At 48.6% G+C, this 18,420-nt stretch overlaps 1 protein-coding gene across 4 annotated transcripts in view; it reads left to right on the forward strand.

Moving 5' to 3' along the window:
* The window catches only part of TNIK (TRAF2 and NCK interacting kinase), a 167,096-nt gene that overhangs the window by 102,943 nt on the left and 45,733 nt on the right, over positions 1-18,420 (forward strand). For all 4 annotated transcript variants that reach the window (XM_075157392.1, XM_075157389.1, XM_075157391.1 and 1 more), the window contains exons 6-12: positions 1,471-1,561; positions 2,928-3,058; positions 7,631-7,685; positions 8,518-8,596; positions 12,820-12,995; positions 14,579-14,645; positions 15,491-15,695. In XM_075157392.1, the coding sequence (XP_075013493.1) occupies positions 1,471-1,561; positions 2,928-3,058; positions 7,631-7,685; positions 8,518-8,596; positions 12,820-12,995; positions 14,579-14,645; positions 15,491-15,695 (804 nt within the window). The remainder of the gene's footprint in view (positions 1-1,470; positions 1,562-2,927; positions 3,059-7,630; positions 7,686-8,517; positions 8,597-12,819; positions 12,996-14,578; positions 14,646-15,490; positions 15,696-18,420) is intronic.

Below are 18,420 nucleotides of genomic sequence, written 5' to 3' on the forward strand. Positions count from 1 at the left end.
AGCCATTCAAAGAAAACGAGGCAAAATGACTGTTCCCAAAGGCCATGTCTGACACCGCTGCTGCGGCTGCCTGGTGTCCGGGGTGACACAGCGCTTCTCTGTTGACCCTGACTGCCACCGTCCGCGTCAACACGATGTGCAGAAGACGCTGGCACTGTAGCTACTCAGTTGTACGGACATTGCTTGCAGTGCCAGGAGACCACAGTTACATGGGCTTATTTTAAATGTCTGAGCTCTGTGAGCCTACTTCTTAAAATAGACCCTGGCAGTGAGTCAGAACCCAGCCAGTGACTCACGTCCCAGGGCCACCATCGCGTGTCATCGCCCGCGTTTTGGCCGCGCGTTGGGGCGGTTGGTTGGTGACCTCCATAGGGTTTTCAGGTGATGAAAGGCTCCCACCTTTTGTGCTGCGGAAGGTGGCTCATTCTTGGTTCAGATGTTGAGGACCGGTTGTAATTCTAATACGGGGCTCGATCCTGCGCTGTTAAAGGATTTTTTTGAAATTCAATTAAATTTTTGCTTTGCCTTCAGTGCACGGAGGTGCCTCTAACCGGGTATAACATGACTAAAAAAAGGGCTCCCGTACAGATGTAATCTATTCCACGGTGTTATCCCAAGGTAATGAGCGTAAAATGACTAATAACTACCAGTAGTGATAGCAGAAATTATTTTCTTCCTCAAATATGAATGTTCAATGTGAAATGTAAACCTAATGCAAAATTAGTTTTTGAAGTAATCCATATTTTTACAAAGCTGGCAATATAGGTGGATGTTACTTTGAAACTGAAATAATAAGTGAATGAAATAAAAATGTAGGTTGCAAAAAGAAATTAATGAGCTAATAAAAAAGCACAACGGAAAAGCTAGTTTACCTTCAGCCTTTGAGACAGGCTTTCAATTTGAGCTATATCTCCATCAGGGATGTGTGCAAGTTATAACATTTGTATTTGCATGGTAGCCTTTTTAATACAAGCTTATCAGTGTATTGAAGTCCCGCTTATTGGACCGATATAACAAGATAATTGTTTTCTTCAGTTTCTGGATGATGGAAATACAGAAAGGAGACAAAATCGTTCTGTTGTTTCTGCCACAGAGATGGCTGCCTAAGGCAAGGGAGCACGTGGGGGAAAATATGGCTAGAGATACGGAGGAATTTGGGTTAATATGGGTTCCTGCAGAAGCTGAAAGGTTGGTTTTAATCCCTATAGAATTGATGGTTCCCGTCTCCTGCTATGGAGAGCACCCTCTGCAGCACATATAGCCTGTCGGCGGGCGTCTCGCTGGCTGGGCATGTCTTCCCAGCGTGTGACATAGGACAGAATTTTGAACATACGATAAACAAAAGCGTTCTCAAGTGCTTAACTCCAACTGTGAATCTTTCATTTCTGGAGCGTAATTGGTTCAGGAGGGATGTCAGAAAATAACATGCTTTGAACTTGGATTCCTCTAACCTTTCTCTGAATTCTCCAGGGCTTGAGTCATCTACACCAGCACAAAGTAATTCATCGAGACATCAAGGGACAGAATGTATTGCTGACGGAAAATGCAGAAGTTAAACTAGGTAAGAGTGGGTTAGAGCTCTTGGAAACTGCCAGTGGGCTGGCTGGAGAGAAGCAGCAAAACTGACTTGTGCATGACTTGGAGAAAGGGGATGGATACTAAGAGCTACTCTGTTTTTTCTTGTGCCAGCCTCAACAACAAGACCTTGGGTGTTAACCAAGTGCCGTGCAATAAACTGCCGGTGGTTGATGGCCAAGTTCTGCATGGAAAGATGTACTTGCAGTTGTGTTTCTGTTCAGACAGGTAGTTTGGGCAGCTCTGCCGTCAGATACAGGTTAAGCAATCAAGACCATTTTTTCATGCCCCGGATGGAAAACTGGCCTCTGTGCATCGCCAGCCATTATCGAAGGCTGGTCCCTCACACCTTCATAGCAGTGTCCTACAGGATCATAGTCCAGTCAATTTAGTGTCACATAATCCAGATTTTTTTCCAAGCCAATCTGTTGGAGAGAGTTTAATTTGCAAGAACTACTCTGAATTTCATATGCGATGTTAGTCAACCTGGAGAAGACCAGGCATTCACGTGATGATCATCTGGAAGACAGCAGATCAGCAGAGATGATGTGCTGATATCCTCAGGTGTCCAGCACCAATGTTATTAAGGCTGTATTTGTGTGTTTTAATTTATGCTAGTGATGAAATAGCCCTGACACTGGTAAAGTGAGGTGCAAGCCTTGTTTTCCCATGTCTCTCCTCTCTCTTTACAGCAGAATAGAACCCCAGCTTAACAGATGGTATCACCAGCTCGTTTGGCTTTATGCTGGTGAAGATTCCCCTCCAAGGGGAAATTCTCCAGGGCAAAGCTCCAACCACTGTGTTGCGCAAAGTGAACTTAGTGGACCATAGAGTACTCGCTCATTGATTTGATTTCATCAGTTTTTGCTTCATTTTGCAGCTCTCTGCTTGACATTTCCCTGTGGGCGTTTGTCCTTGGCCCTTAGTTCCTTAAGTCTTTTGCATTTCTGCCACTTCCAGCAAGAATTTAGGTAGAAAAATGAGGCTTCTACCAATATTTGGCAGGCTTTAATTCAAATGAGAAAGCATAGAACAAAGGCTGCTGCTTATTCATGTTGCTAACCCTGTTTCTCATTAGTATGAGGAGCTGTGATTTCTTTTCATTGCCTCCTGGCAAGGAGGAAGAGGCACAGGGTTTCTTACAAAACCTGGACATCAGATGATCAGGTTCGTCCTTGATTGACCTCTGTTGATCCCAGCAGAGATCAAACAGGAATGTCTCTGGCCCCGTCTTTCTCTCCTGACTGTGCGGAGAAGTTGGTCTGAATAAATTTAATGTTTTACAGCTCAACGGAAGAGTTGCTCAGGTTTTCTCTGACCTTAGGATGCCCTGTTGTCTCTCTGATCCACAGTGGATTTTGGTGTCAGCGCTCAGCTGGACAGAACGGTGGGCAGGAGAAACACCTTCATTGGAACGCCTTACTGGATGGCCCCCGAGGTCATTGCCTGCGATGAAAATCCCGATGCCACTTACGACTTCAAGGTACCTAAACGAGCATCTTAGTACTCTCTTATATGTCATTACAGATGTCGTATTTGCAAAGTCTAGCACGTCCACGAATAACGTAGGCAAGGAATTAAAGCAGCACTTACCAGTGCTTGCAACGAGAGTTGTGATCATAAACATCTGAAGAAGGTGCTTGGATAAGATAAAATCTCAGATTTTATGCCCCAGTACCATGAACTTGAGCACTCAGGAATTTAGTATATTCTTGCAGCTTTGCAGAATATGTTGACAGGCGGCGTAGTCTCCTCCTGCTTTCTGGCTGTTGGGTTTTGAGATGCCGATTCAGGTCCAACGTGAATCTTCGTTGTGCTGTTCACGTATCCAAATTTACTGTGCAGAAGTCTTTCCCCATGCTGGGAAAGGTGTCAGACGGAGGCTTCCTACCTGCTAGCCTGCTTTTCAGAGCTGCATGTTTAAATACTACAGTCAAACATGCTGTATTGCTCTATTTACCCCGGAGGGAAGTCAGAAGGGGCAAAATCACATCTTCTGGCCTGCAGGCTGGTCTTCACAGGGAGATCTGAAGGCTGCCACACAATCAGACGTTTGGGGGGCTGACCTACTTTTCACATGTCTCTCTCTGAAGTTTATTTTTGGATCGGTGGCAGCACAACATTGCTGCTGAGTTATAATGTGGCACAGAGCCCCGTGCCACACAACAGGTCAGCAGGAGGGTTATGAGTCCCACCTGCCCATCAAACTACAGCGAGGTCCGATGTTTAAAGCAAGGAGAGCTTAATAGATTTTATCCTATTTCTGCTTTACTGCAAGTTTCTGGACACACATCTGTAGAAATGTCCCTTAGTTTTTGTCCCTTGGTTTTTTGAAGCATCCAGAACTTGAATTTCTAGCTCCAGACCCCCTAAGGTCCACCTGAGTGTGTCCAGAGAGCAGAGCAAGACAGTGACACACGGGCTTTGGGGGGAGAAGCTGAGACATATATAAAGCTTGCTGTACCTCTGTTCACGTGCATGCTGAGAGGTCACTTTGCAAGGTAATGTTTAAAAAGGACTTTGAGACCCTCTGGTGTGGAGCTAGGTACCTGCTTTCTGGCAGCGGGACACTACAATATAATAGTGCAACAGCCCACCACCGTGGTACGATTTGGGGTGCAATTACCAATCACTCAAATTTTTGAGAGACGAAGGGTTTTAAGTAACCAAGCGATGCTTTGGTATTGCAGCTATTTAAGTGCATCAGTCGACTTTTGAACTGACGGTTTTCCAGAGAGCAGCTCTCCAGTCTGAGTTCAGACTCTGGGTTACATAAATCGTTAATGATAAGGACATGTAGAAATAGTTTAATCTGCAATTACTTAATTCTCTTTGATTAACCAATTACAACAGGCGTTTCCTCGACTCTGCTGATGGCAGCGCTTGGTAGCAGGGCTGCAGCCCACGCGAGCTGCTCTCGCCGCTTCTCCACTGACAGCCGCCTGGCTCTGACGGTGCAACGCTCTAATTAATCGCATTTTTATTATTTTTTTCTTAAAAAAAAGAACTGATATCTTCATTGGCTACTTTTTACCCACAGAAATCCCTCAGGTTTTTTCTCTTTCCAGAATAACTAGGGCACTTAATATGCTGTTGACTGACGCAGAAGCGCCGGGACCAGAATCCCTCTATTGTCCCCAAGGATCAAATGCTTGTAGCGAGCCGGGCGTTTGCATCTCTGAAGTTGGCATTGACCGTTTTCCCTTGGCTGGGGGTATGAAACAGAAGGCTGATTGCTGCCGACACACTCACTGCAGGGTGTTTTCGGCGCTCGTGGTGATGTGGGAGCCACTGGACATTAGTCCATCCTCTGGATCACATCCCTGCACCTGATGCTCTTGCTTTGAAGTGTGTGTGTGTGGCGAATGTAAATGATAATTATTTTTTTTTAAAGGGATGCAAATCAGATGCTCTCAGGTTTAGCCGACCGGCTTAAAATAGTGAATACAAAAGACGAGATTTATAGGGTGAAAAAAGGAATCCTCACAGGCTTAATCTGTTGGACAAAAAGCCTCTGATCTCACTGTTTTCTTACCCAGAAAGAGATGCCTGTGTAATCTATGGAAGGAGGCAGTAAATACCTCCTTGCAAAAATAAACCACTTTAAAAAAGAACAAATAGAAACCCCACATTGTTGAGATTATTTGTTGGTTTTTCCCCCAGCCGGTTTTCCTTTTCTCTTTAGAGTTATCTTGTCAATAAGCTTAGAATCAAAAGGGGGGGGAAAAATAGGAAGCTTGCTTCCCTTCCCAAGTCAAGACAATGCAAATATATTAGCATGGCGTCTTTTTGCTGGATGGACTGAAAAGCTTTTCAGACTCAAAAATAAACCCCCACCCCCCAAAAAAACCCTGAATTCCAGATCATTATAAAACGTGTGCTTCCCGCTGAGTTTTCTGCTTTCTCCGAGAGACTTAGGGAGGTGATAATCCCTTTCTATATTGCTCCAGCTTTAAGATCACTTGGCAGCTTGCATATAATACTGGGCACCTCGATATGGAAAGACACATTAGGAATTTGGAAGGAGTTCAGCAGCAACCCAAAGGGAAGGGGTCATGTGTGCTGAATCATGGGGAAAGACTGCCGTAATTAAGTATGCGGCAGAAATCCCAACTGACCAGAAACAAAGAATGGATGAGACTGTCCTGCGAAAGGGCTGGAAATAAGGTTCAGGAGAAAATTTTTAAGTAGGTACAAAGATGTATAGCAAGGGCGGCATTTGTAAAGGGAGAACTTGAGTTAAAAAGGAGGAAAAGTGCCTTGAAGTTGAAAATCCAAGTTGTCTTTCCTGGTTGGTGTATGTGAGAAGGTGCTTGTGGTCCCTAGAGGCTCTCTCTAGCTCTGGCCGAGCTTTTGGGGCTCTGTGCTGGGAAAAACAACCTTTCTGGGATTTACTCACTAAATTGCAGGTTTAGAGGCTTGAGGCGGTTTGGAAAGGGCAGCTCTTGAACGGAAGAGGAGAAATGAAGAGGGACTGCAGGGATGTGGCAGAGAGCAGGGTGAAGGGAGAGCAAGATGTGAGAGCTGGAGGTGCAGGAGGAAGGGTGGAAGGCAGAGTCCGCCTCTTCCACCCTGAGATATACCTATTTACAACATTTACTGGTTTTGTTGTGCTAGCTGGTCTCCAGCAAACATCAGCTGCAGCTACAAAGCATCAGGCTTGGTCTAGTGCACCTGCAGCTTCTGCCCTTGCTGCCCTCCCATCTCAAGCGGGTCTCCTCTGGTGTTGGCAGAGTAGGTCCTCTTACCATCAGCATCAGATGGACCATGACTTTGGCGTTAACGGCTTTTGCACTGACCTCCTGGAGAAGCCTGAGATTGAGCAGATATCTCAGTGAGGTCTGCAGGTGGACAAGGACTGGGGGGCAAAGCCATCTCCATGAGACCTGTGGGGAGTGCAGCCCTCTGCCCGTGCGTCAGAGGCTGTGCTTCAGGTGAAGGCACCAAAATTAGTCCGGGTCCTGTTCCCGCTGCATCGGGTGCTAGGTTGTGAATCATTAGCAGCCCTATACATGGTGTCCAGAATAATGAATTAGCCGCCTTCTGCCCAAAACCAAGTTGCAGCAGTGCCGTTAGGGAAGGTACTCGTTTTCTCTCGCTGGGCACGTACTGTCTGTGCCTCCGCTGCTGTCCAGGAGAGCCGAGCCGTCCTTTGGGGCTCGTTACCAGATCTAGAGGTGCAGCCGCAGCTCATTAGTGATGGTGGGGTGGGGTGGGGTGGGGAGGAGGCACTGGAGGGGAGCTCACCACGGCTCTCTGGCAGGGAGCTGGGGATGTAAATGTCCCTGTTAGCAAGGGAGAAAATGGAAGAGAGAGTGATACAAGTATGAAATCAAAGAGTTTTCCAAATAGGTGCGTACTCCGTGCTCTGATCGTTCATGAGACTCAGCCAACCATGTGGGCTGAGCAGGGCTTGGGAACAGGGTAAATAAAAGTGCCCATTTCTCCTTCCACTGGCAAAACGCCACTTTTCAGGCTTCCATTTAATGAGCAGACCATGATGCAAGAGTCTCCTGAGGTATCTCAAGATCCTTCATGTTTTTAATCTATGTTTTCTATGGAGCTATATCAAATCCCAGCTGTAAGCAGGGAGCCAGTAGCCAAGTTTGCTGCTTACCCCAGGGTGAAGCTGGGGAGTAGTTGGTCACTAGCTCATCCGGGAGCTGGGGCTTCATTCATTAGTGCACAGGCCTCATTAAGATGCCCCCACCAGGGGACCTTCAGGTCATCAGCATCTCCCCAGGCAATGTCCTCACCACAGCTACTGGGAGCAGTGCCCCAGCGAGGTGGCCGTGTCCCACGCCGAAAATGGTTTTGAAAATAATCTTGGGATAAACAGCGGGGTTGGGAGCCTATTCTAAAGCCCCAACGCATGGCAGGAGGATGAGACAAGCTCCTGAGGTATGGGTCTGGGGGTTTGCAGAGGACATGGAGACCCAGCTCACAGGGCTGAGCCCCCCAGGCTGGGGAGAGCCACGCTTCCCCCTTCGCCCAGTGCCCGCTGCTGTGGCGATGCTCCCCTGCATCACTTTTGACCCATTGCTTTCTTTTACAGAGCGACTTGTGGTCTTTGGGGATAACGGCCATCGAGATGGCGGAAGGCGCTCCCCGTAAGTAAATGCATTGCTCTGCTTTAATTAACCCTGGGTTGTAACGTGCTGGGGTTTGCTGAGCACCAGCCGGCGCTCGGTTCTGTGCCAGAAACCCTACGCAAAGGTTTTCCCAAGCAACCTGGGCTCGCTGAGATGGAGCTCACAGGGTCCATGGGGACAAACCTGCCAGGGCAGCGTGGCCCAGGGGACAGGATGGGCAGTGAGCAAAGGCACACCACCCTCTGTGACTCCCGTCACACCACTTAAGCACTCTGGGACTCAGTTTCCTCAAATAAAATACATAAAAAGAAGAGGTGGAGGACTGGAAGGAGGTAAAACAGTGCTTCTCAGCGCTGGTGTTTGGCCAACCTCCGTGGTGACACAGATGGCAGCACGCTGGGTTCAGCTGGTGCCTCTGCAGGGGTCGTGCTGCCGTGGTTTTTCAGCGTTATCCTGGGACCGACCTTGCGTGCTGGTAAATGCAAGTAAATAAAGCAGAGCGTAGCACTGGTGCAGCTGTACCGTGCTCTGGGACCGTTGCCGTCAGCACCTGGCAGGGTGCTGGGGACACGCAGCTGCAGGGGCGCAGGCGTCCCCAGCCGGCCCCTGCCACTGCGGTGCTGGGGACACGCACGCCGCTTGGCTGGGGACATCGGCTCTCACCTGAGCTGCAGGCTGCTGCCAGGCCAGGGTCTGCAGGGGGTTGTGACTGCAAATCCTCCTGCCCTGCAGGTCTTGTAGCTTCAGAGGAAACTTGGATCGCTCCAGTTGGGCATGTAGACTCTTTAGGAAGCCTGGGGGGTCTGCAAGACACCGTGCCGTATTTAATGCCTCTTCTTGCACATTGCAGCTCTCTGTGACATGCATCCCATGAGAGCCCTCTTCCTCATCCCCCGCAACCCGGCCCCGAGGTTGAAATCAAAGAAGTGGTGAGTCTCTTTCTCAATCTTCAATGGCTGTAAAAATGTTTCTGCAGCCCAGACGCGCTGGGGATTTGGTGTTTACATTTATATAGCTTTGGGGGTTGGTGACGGTCTCCAGCATCACTCTGGTGAGTGCAGGTTTGGGTCTTGATCTCCTTTGGAGAGGCAATTTCGTCTGAAGGAGTTGTGCACCGTGGGATGGAGAGCTTCCTAGGTAGGCAGAGAGGGGAACGCTCTCTAACGCTGCCATTTCACAGCACGGAGTCGGCTTTTCCAAGGCGGTTCGTGCAGCCTGAAGCCAGATGACACTTTGCTTGGCTCCCATTTTTTTCCAGTCAGGTTCCGTTTTCAAGTGGAAACATGTATCCAGGCCAAAAAAAGGATAGTTTATCTTGAAGGCCCAGGAATGCGGAGATTTGTACTTAGTTTGGGCTTTATTTTAAAATTTTGCAGGAAAAAATACATCACTGTTTTGAAAAAAAAAAGCAGGGCATGCCAATAAAAACCCGTAGGAAAAATATTTCTGAAGCCCAGCAGATGTTGTTTTGTTACTGTATGTTCTGTACCGATGGAGCCGGAGTCCTTAAAAACACTCATCTTTGGTTTGGGCTGTTTGCCTGCCCCAGGTTCAGCAGTGGTTTGGTCAGGAAAAATCTGCCAGATGTTAGAGAGACAGCACTGCCCCTTGGTCCTAGACTGGCTGAGCTCGCGGAGGGAACTTTTGCCTTATTCCTTAAAATTATGCTGCTTATCTTTTTGAAGATGGGGGGGGGGGGGGATTGGGAAAAGGAGAAAGTAATTGGTAGGTATTGAAAACACTTTGTGCCAAAGCAGCAGGTATTTTGCTGCTGGGAGAGGAGAGGAGCGAGATGGGGCTTGGAGTCCTCTGCATCAGATGTGCGGTGTTGGGGTTTTAGGACCAGCCCCCTAAAAACTCACCCAGGCTTAGGCAGGAGGCATCTTAATTTTGTCAGCCTGATCATCAGCTGCTCCAGTACCAGACCAGGAGGAGACGGACCTTTCCCAGCTGACCCTGCAGAGGGTGTCAAAGATGCTCCCTCTCCTTGCGCAGCCTTTTGAGGATACCTTTAGTCAACTGAGAAAATAGTTTATATGCTTGTTTTCTGCCGGTCTCCTCCTTCATTATGCTCTCAGTGCTACAGCACAAAATGTGTTGTAAGACTTTAGAGTTTATTTTTCATACAAAAGTGCTGTTTAATCAGCAAAGGCTTCCTCAGCCTCCAGGCAGAGGGGAGCTGACGAATGCGGCTTTTGAGCAGAAGGTTTCCCCATCTCCTTAAGGTAAAAGCTGAGCTGGGGTGGAAGTTGTATTTTAGTCCCTGCTCTGAGATACCGGGATGTGCTTTGTGCAAGCCGGGGTGTTGCTTGGCAGCACCTTCCCCTCGCCGGGCCGGTGGCTGTCTCAGGTTTGCACGTCTCGTGGTGGTGAACCGTGGTGGTGTCTGCCTGGGGTCGGCTGGTCTGTCCAGGGCTGTGCTCCCGGGGACGGGATCGCGGGTCCTTTGAGAGAGGGATTGCTTTGGAAGTCGTAGTTTCATGAAACTCCAGATTTGAACCCCTCCAGGGGAGCGCGGTGCTCACCTGGCCTCTGCTACCCCCACCATGAGCAAGCAGGGATCCCTGGTCTCCACCAGAGCTGGGACACGTGTGCCCGGAGCTCAAACCTATATCCATCTTCCAAGCTTTCCTTGCAGTGAGAAACTCCAAAGGACCCAGATGAAGCTCCAAGCCAGTACGACTCCACCGATTCCTTAAGAGCAATATTTTTCAGCATTTTCAGTGGGACACTGGGCAAACTTGGCTCATTTCTCAGCTGGAGGTTTTGGGCCCGGCCAGAATAGGTCCTGGAGCTCTGCAAGCCCGACCTAAGAAGACTGGAGATGTTTAACCAGGCTTCCACAGTGGCTCCCTGGCAATCAGTGGTTTTCACAAGCACTGATCACGAGAGAAAAACAAAATGAAGAAAGATTCAACTTGAACCGTGAGTTCATCCTTGCTTCTGTGTGCAGCAACACGTGAAAGTACGCAGCGTGGGCAGACCATCTTTTTCCGTGCGTGAAAGAAATAGCGAAGTGACTCCAGCACCTTTGAGGGTAAGTCACGGAAAGCCGAGAGGGAAAGCAGGCATGGGAGCTGGCCCGAATTGAAAATCCCAGAGAGGAAAATACTTTTATTGCTTACTAAATCCTTGAACTCGCTTTTAAAATAGCGCTGTGTTCCTATGAAACAAAAGAGTCTTTGGTATCATTTTCTTTCCCAATTAAAACCAGCCAGCAACGAAGCTTTATTTTCTTCTTCCCGTGTTTCACAGATAAAATGAACTTGAACTTCAGTGATGTCGTTCCCGTAAACACTCCTTAGCCCTGCCTTATAAGAGATGACAAAACCTCTTTGTTAATGAGGTGATATTTGCACTGTGATACCACTTTTCATCCAAGCAGCTGCAAAGACTTTGCAAACATTCGTTTAAGCTTTACAAACCCCAGGAGCTGGAGGAGCGCCTGGTTCGTGAAGATGGGCTGACCTGCGCCCAGGGAGGGCATGAGATGTGTGAATGGTGTCCTCCTGGATCAAAGCCAGAGAGAAGGCCCTTGTCTTCTGCTCCAGCCCTGGTGAGGGCCGAACTGTGCCACTGGACAGGCTTGCTTTTTTTGGAGAGGAAGATTTCGGGAAAACCAGAGGTGTGAGCTGCTCCCTCTCCATAGCTGCTCAGCCAGCTCGGGGATGCAAAGGTCTCTTAGGGCATCGCAGGGCTCTGGGACCCCCATGCCCAAGAGGTGGGCAAACCCATCACTTACTGGAGGATGACTTTTTAGCTACTTCAGCTCCACTGTATTTGTGGGTGCTCTGGACCACGGACCCAGGACCGGAGTCTCTCCAGCTTCACAGCAACAGGGCAGAATCGTATTTTAGAAGCAGATTTTTTTGGAGCATCGCGTGGATTGTCCCTTCTGGAATACACTGAGACACGGGGTTTCTTGAGGCAAGGTGGGGAAGGAAGATTTGCTCCTTAATAAAGCTGGAGGGAGGATTTAATTGGATCTAGTAGCGTATTTTATTTTTGCATCTCAATTTGTATGGATTAGCACTTAAAAGATAAATCACTTTTAGTCTGACAGCTTAAAAGTAAAATCCCTGAAAGCTTATTGTTTTACTTCTAATGCAATTCTGTAGTAGCTGTTGGCTTCTGACATTAATTTACACTCATTTTCCTACTTGCTAAAGCAACATAGAGTGTAGTGGCCTGTCAACATCTTTCTTTCTTGTAAATCCCTCTTCTCTCGGCTTTATAATGTGGTGAAATTAGTTCCAGGAAAACTTTGGATATGCAACACTTGAGACTAAGAAAAAATAGTTTATTAAAGATTTGGCTGAAATTGTTTTAGCTGACATTGAATTTAACTGTTTGCGGGAAGGCAGGCTGTGAGGAGGGGCTGGGCTCTGCCAGCCGCAGCCGTGTTCCCACCTCTGCTGCCTGAAGAGCACATCCCATTCACCCGGGTCCGTCATCGGGGGGACTGGGACACGGTGGCCCCCAGGACCACTGGGGCTGCTGGGGCTCACCCTGAGAGAGCAGGGAAGGGCTGCAGGCGGCAAGCATGGCCCAGAGGTTGTCTGATCTTTAACAAGCCATGTAATGTTGGGTGGTTAAACCTAAAAACCCCATCCATCTAGCCTGTCCCACTCATCTTCAGAAAGGTACATCTCTTGAAACACCGCCTGGGGCCACAAAATACGGAAATAATCCATTAAGGAATTGCATTTGTATCTGTATGTGTTGTCTCTTGTCTCTGCCTGCACTTTCACAGGGCAAAGGGAAGGGAGGAGGAACGCTTCCTTACATTTTCTTGGTTGTCATTGATGACATCTAGCTTTGGTGATTCCCTGGTCATACTGATGCTTCCCAACTTTCTCCAGACTCAGCAGAATGGTGGTTTCTCTTAGATGCACGGGGAAGGCATAATAGGAGCATGCATGGGAAGAGTAGGAGAGGATAAAGTGAGAGAGGGTGCACATGATGGTGCTGCTTTGAGACCGTGCCAAGCATCAACTGAGAAGTCACATGAATCTACTTAGAAGACTGCATCTGAGCAAGAACTGTGTAGCAGCCAAATGATCTCAAAGACCCACAGGTTTCTCACTTTCTAATACAAGAATCGATATAGTTACCTGTTTTTTCAATACCTTCCTTTTGTGTCCTGGGCCAGGTCTAAAAAGTTTCAGTCCTTCATTGAGAGCTGCCTAGTGAAGAACCACAGCCAGAGACCAACCACGGAGCAGCTGATGAAGCACCCCTTCATCCGAGACCAGCCCAATGAAAGACAAGTCCGCATCCAGCTCAAGGACCACATCGACAGGACTAAAAAGAAGCGAGGCGAGAAAGGTTAGTGGAGTAGCAGTGCTCTGGGCAATCCTTCACCTCTGCCATTTGCTTGGAGATCCCTAGGGTAGACCGAGGTGCATCTGTGTGGGCGAAACATGTGGGTAGGAGAAGGAAGGCAAAGAGGACTGGGCTGCTCATGGTTTCCCTTATTCAGATGGCTAAGTTTGTTTGCAGACTGGTTGAGTTAAATAGGTGTGGTCCTTCTGTGTGACCACGCTTCTTATGGTTTTGAGGTCAGATTATTTTATTTGATTTGATTCCTCTCAGTCATTAAAACGAAAATAAATATCCGTAGCAAAACAATCGGTCTTCATGCAAAGCCTACAGGTGATTGTCATCAGAGCTAAGCAGTGGTTTTTTCCTGGTGAAAAATGGTGTCTTTTTTGTCCAAGTGGTAATTTCCACATGGAACATTTAAGCTTTGATTCATTAAAACGTGTGTATAAAATTTACATCTGCATATATACCTACTGGCGTGTGGGAGGGAGAAGCTGCTAAGCTGAATTTTTCCCAGCTCACGTATTTCATGCCAAGTCTGTTGATCTGCATGACATTCATGCTGCACCAGCGATGAGCAGAGTTGTGCAAACAAACATCTAGATAAAGACCCTTGCCCCAAAGCAATTCCGTTGACTAGGAATAACCTATTAAACTGAATGTTTTCAGTGAACTCTCCAGGCCCTATCAAAGTCCTCTGAAAGGAAGATCAGATAGCCGAAGAAACTTGTTAAAGTATTCAGCTGCTTGTGAACCAAATTTTAATTTGAAAGCTCATTTGTATAATCCAGCAAATTAATATGTCGCTATTTCTCTTCTTATTGGTAGCGATATTAGTTTCCGTGCATACCTTCCAGCCCCTTGTAACAGATTTCACTACAATCAAAACAATAAAATGGGATCCCAGTGAAGTATTAAATGTGTTTAGTCTGGCAAATGAAGGTTGGACCCTAGAGATGGAGAGCAATTGGATAAATGCAAGCCTTTCTTTTACTATCATTCCCTTCATCCAATAAAGATGATATCCCACTAGAAATCACAGTATATAGCACAACATTGCAGTTGGGCTTTTATGTAGATGTCTTCATTGCCTGGAAAACACATGGATTTGCATAGGAAGAGCATATGCTTAGAGAGAGAGGAGTTGGTGCCTTCAGAGCCGTAGTTAAATCCCACCTTCCAGTGCCTGTGGCTTCAGTAGCTTGTGGTGCACCTCCCTTTGAAGAACCCTCCTGAAGAGGGTCACTCACTGTCATACGGGGATAAATTCTTATTTTATGGACATCCCCCATCTTTACATCGAGTGTCCTCGCTTGTTGGGGCCGTTGCCCGCTGTGCTGGTGACTGCAGCCCTCTTCCCAGCCACCACGGGCGTGCAAGGTGCCAGCACCCAGGGAGACCACCCATGCTTCCCTGGCCTTGCAGCCCCCCGTAAAAACAGAAAATGGAGAGAAATGATGCTGCTTATTCTGTGTCATGCGAGAAGAAGAGAGTTGTCTCTTCTGCCTTCAGAGCTCTGGGGTTTTCAACCACTGGAAAAACAAATGAGTCCAGCCAAGGGCACTGATGGGCGATTCTGTTCCTAGATGAGACAGAGTACGAGTACAGTGGAAGTGAGGAGGAGGAGGAGGAAAATGACTCCGGAGAGCCCAGGTAAGAATCAGCATTTTATTTCTGCCCTTACATCTCTTTACCTTTGTATAAAATTAGCTTGGATTACAGGCTCCTATGAATTAGAGATGGAAAAAGGACAGTTTGAGCACTCAGTCCCGTTTCCTGGCAGAACGGAGCATATTCCCTCTGCTGGATGGTGTGTGGGTATAAACTGATGCTACAGGTCACCTTGGCCAAAAGCTGGGGAAGAAGACCCAGGTACCCCATTGCCTGTGGGGATCTGCAGCGAGTGCTGTCATGGGAATGCGGGTATTTAGATGTGGAAAAAATGTGAGGTGAAATTAAAGAAGACTCTTTAAAATGCTGTTCCTTACATCTAAGTGTAACTCCCAATTTCCATGTAACTTTTCACCGTGAAGCCTCCCCGATGCTGCTGCAAGCGTGGTAGGGCTGGAACTTTCTTTCTTTGGTGACATTTTTCAGAGCGGTTGTAATTAGTATCAGGTTATTCCATTATTTCACTGAGATAATGTAGTATTTTAATAGCTGGCAATGATTCATGCTAAATGTGCTTTGTGAACAGCTAAATATAGTGTGTGCCACTGCAGCACAAGAGGCTTTGGCTAGAAACTTAATGTAGAGGAAACCTTTAGCAAATAAGTTGCTGGTGAGCTGTGAACAGAGCGCTGTGTCTGCTGCCCTGCCCCGACATTTGTGGTCCCCCCAATCCCGCCATCCGCTGCTTCCCAAGCTCTGTTGGGTGTTGGGATGCTGTCGGGATGAAGGGAAGAGGAGCCACAGTGGAAAATCACGCAGAACTTCCCCTGGCAAGAGGTTTAAGGATGTGGGGAGGGGATCTTCTCTGATGCTTCTCTCCTATGCAGCTCCATCCTAAACCTGCCCGGGGAGTCGACGCTGAGACGGGATTTCTTGAGGCTGCAGCTGGCGAACAAGGAGCGGTCGGAGGCGCTGCGCCGGCAGCAGCTGGAGCAGCAGCAGCGGGAGAACGAGGAGCACAAGCGGCAGTTGCTGGCCGAGCGGCAGAAGCGGATCGAGGAGCAGAAGGAGCAGAGGCGAAGGCTGGAGGAGGTAACTGGCCAGAGCCGAGCAATGGGCTGGCAAAGGCTGGTTTTGGGCAGAACAGCGGGATTTCTGGTAGCAGGTCCCAAGTGACTGTTCTCAGCCTGGTTTAAGAAGATCGTGTCCTAACCTCTCTAGTCGGTAACCCCAAATGTTCTGTTACACTGGACAAACCCCTCGCTCATGCTTTTTTGCTTACCAGCCTCCAGCCACTCTCCTCACCATAGTAAGTGTTGCCAACTCTTGTGAAGGTAATAGAGCTGGTTTGCTACATAAACCCTTGAAATACCAAACTTAAAAGGATCCCTGGAACTACTGAGCAGAGTTGGCCCATTATTGGGGTGATAGCTGTATTCAGTCGAGGTGGGCAAAACTCTTACTGGTCCAGGCATCTGTCAAGTTCATTATCGTTATTTGCTGCTGTGGACTGTCACAGTTGAGAAGAAGCTGAATAGCTCCATTTGCCTTTTCCCCAGATCCGTGTGCCACTTGTGTCCCCTTTAATCCCCAATTTCAACTTTAGTCCTTCCAGTCCCTGCCAAATACAATTTCTCTTGCAGGGGAGGGGCAGATGCCTGCCTGACTTGTGCAATGATCCGTACGTGCCCCGAAGCGTAAGATTTCATTACCCTTGTCTTAACATACCAGCTACAAATGCGATCGGTCATAAAATTATCCACCCCATTTAAAATCCAGCTGCAGGATTTGACCGGGTGACTTTGGGTGCCCGTGAGTTGCACAACCTGGCTGCATTCTCCGTACGAAGCGCTCGCTTTTGGTTTAGCTCTTGGTTCCTGGATTGCAGAAGTCCACCAAAGAATAAGGGGGGATTTCTCTTCTTTTTGGGATTTTGATGTGGTTTTGCACAAAGAAACCCATTACCTCGCACTGAACTCATCCCAAGTCTCATTGAAGGGTTCATACGTGAAGGGTCATTAAATTAGCTTTCCGAAGAGGTCACTGATACGTCTGAAAAAAGGACTTGCAGTAAATGGGCTATTAGAGCAGCCACCCCCTTAATTTGCATGAGCCAGCGTGTCTCTTACATTTATCCTGACTCTCGGTGTGCTGGGTAATGTCCCCAGGCCAGGGGCGCAGACGGGAAGGAATTTCAGGCAGCTGATGGTGATGATGATGGTGATGGTACGGCCCCTCTTCGAGGTGGTCCTCTGAGCCCCCCCGGGGCAAAAAACAACACGGGCAAATCCCAGGCAAAGCATTTTTTCCGTCTGGTAAGTATGTAGGTCTGTCGTGTTGTCAGAGCGCAGAGCATCGCGCGTTCAATACACTGTAGGTCAGGCTTTGCTTGCGTCCTGCACCCTTCCCAAAGCTGGCGAGCTGCTTTGAGAGAGGATGGGGTTTGCACATAGATGCACCCCAAAATCCCCTGCCCCAATAGATCTGCGGGCTGTCATAAGGAAGCCTGGCTCTGCCTTTGTCCCAGTCTGCTTGCTGCAGGCGGTACGGGAGCAGAACAACCGCAGAATAAAAGCAGACACCAGATTAGCTGCAATCCTGTAATGAATACAATGTTTGCTGCTGTATTAATACGTTCTCTTCACATAGAAGAAAATTGCTCTCTCTCTTTGCTGCTTCCCAGGCAGGTTTTGAATGGAGGACTAATCCCCTTGGGAAGCTGGCGAGCTCTGCCCTGAGCTACGGAGGTGCTGCCTTGCGGGGCCCGGCTGTGCGCAGCCCCCCGGGGCTCTGCCAGTCCCCCCGTCCTTTTCCCCCATGTCATTAAAAGCTAATGCCACCATAGCCAGGATTTAAAATCGATGCCTCTGTTTCTGGTGGCTCTAACAGTCCCCCCTGGGCTCTTCAGCCATTGCCTTCTTCCCAGCTGCCTTACAGTTTTCGGACCTAAATTGAAAGGGAGAGATCTGCTGGGGCAAAGCCAGCGAAGAGGCGTTTCCATGCTCCTGCCGTGTCGGAGAAGTGAGGAAAGACAGTGGGACTGTAACCGAGGGGCATCCTCTGCCTGCCCCGGCGTGGGACCACCGGCGTGATCGGCCCCGTGGGCTCAGCCAGGATTAGGGCAGAGCGGGCAGCTGTGCGCTGGCGGCTGCGGTGGCCCCAGCATCTTCTCGGGTGCCCATCTTCTCGGGTCTGTCTAGCCAGGTTTAGCCTCACCTGCATTTCCAGCCACAGAGTAAAATGAGCTCTCCTCTCTATTAGGCCCCGTTTGCGTGGCGAACAAAAATCATAGCCGAGTTGCTATGGTGAGGATTAAAGCAGGAGTCCTTGAAGAGGTACAAACCTTCTGTTGCAAACGCGGTGGGTTGTGGCAGCGGTTAGGAGGGTTATTAGGCAGCATCCCTCCCCAGCACGGCCGGCTGCGGCTTTGCCAGCTGCAAGGTGTCTTGTATCTGCCGTGGGCTGCTGTAGGAAAACCAGAAAAACAGAGGCAGAGATGAGCAAACAGAAAGTTTTGTCGCGCCTGCAGGGAGTGGGATAGAGAAATGGCACAAGCAGCTTTGAGCATCCTCCCCTTGAGCTTCCTGCTCATGGAGGAGTCCCAGCGTCCGCCCTGGGGAGGGATGCTGCCTCTGCCCGGGGACACGGGAAGGGGTTTGTACCCCCAGACTGTCCCACTATTTCTAGTGCAGCCAGCCCGTGGTGCATATAGTTTGGTCTTTATGTTCTTCCCACGTGTTTTGGGGCAGGAAGCATCTGATGGCCAGACAGAGGTACCAAACAGCGGCTGTCACAGCTGTGCCGAGTTCGATATCGC

Source organism: Calonectris borealis, chromosome 9 (genome assembly GCF_964195595.1).
Source record: "Calonectris borealis chromosome 9, bCalBor7.hap1.2, whole genome shotgun sequence".
NCBI lineage: Eukaryota > Metazoa > Chordata > Aves > Procellariiformes > Procellariidae > Calonectris > Calonectris borealis.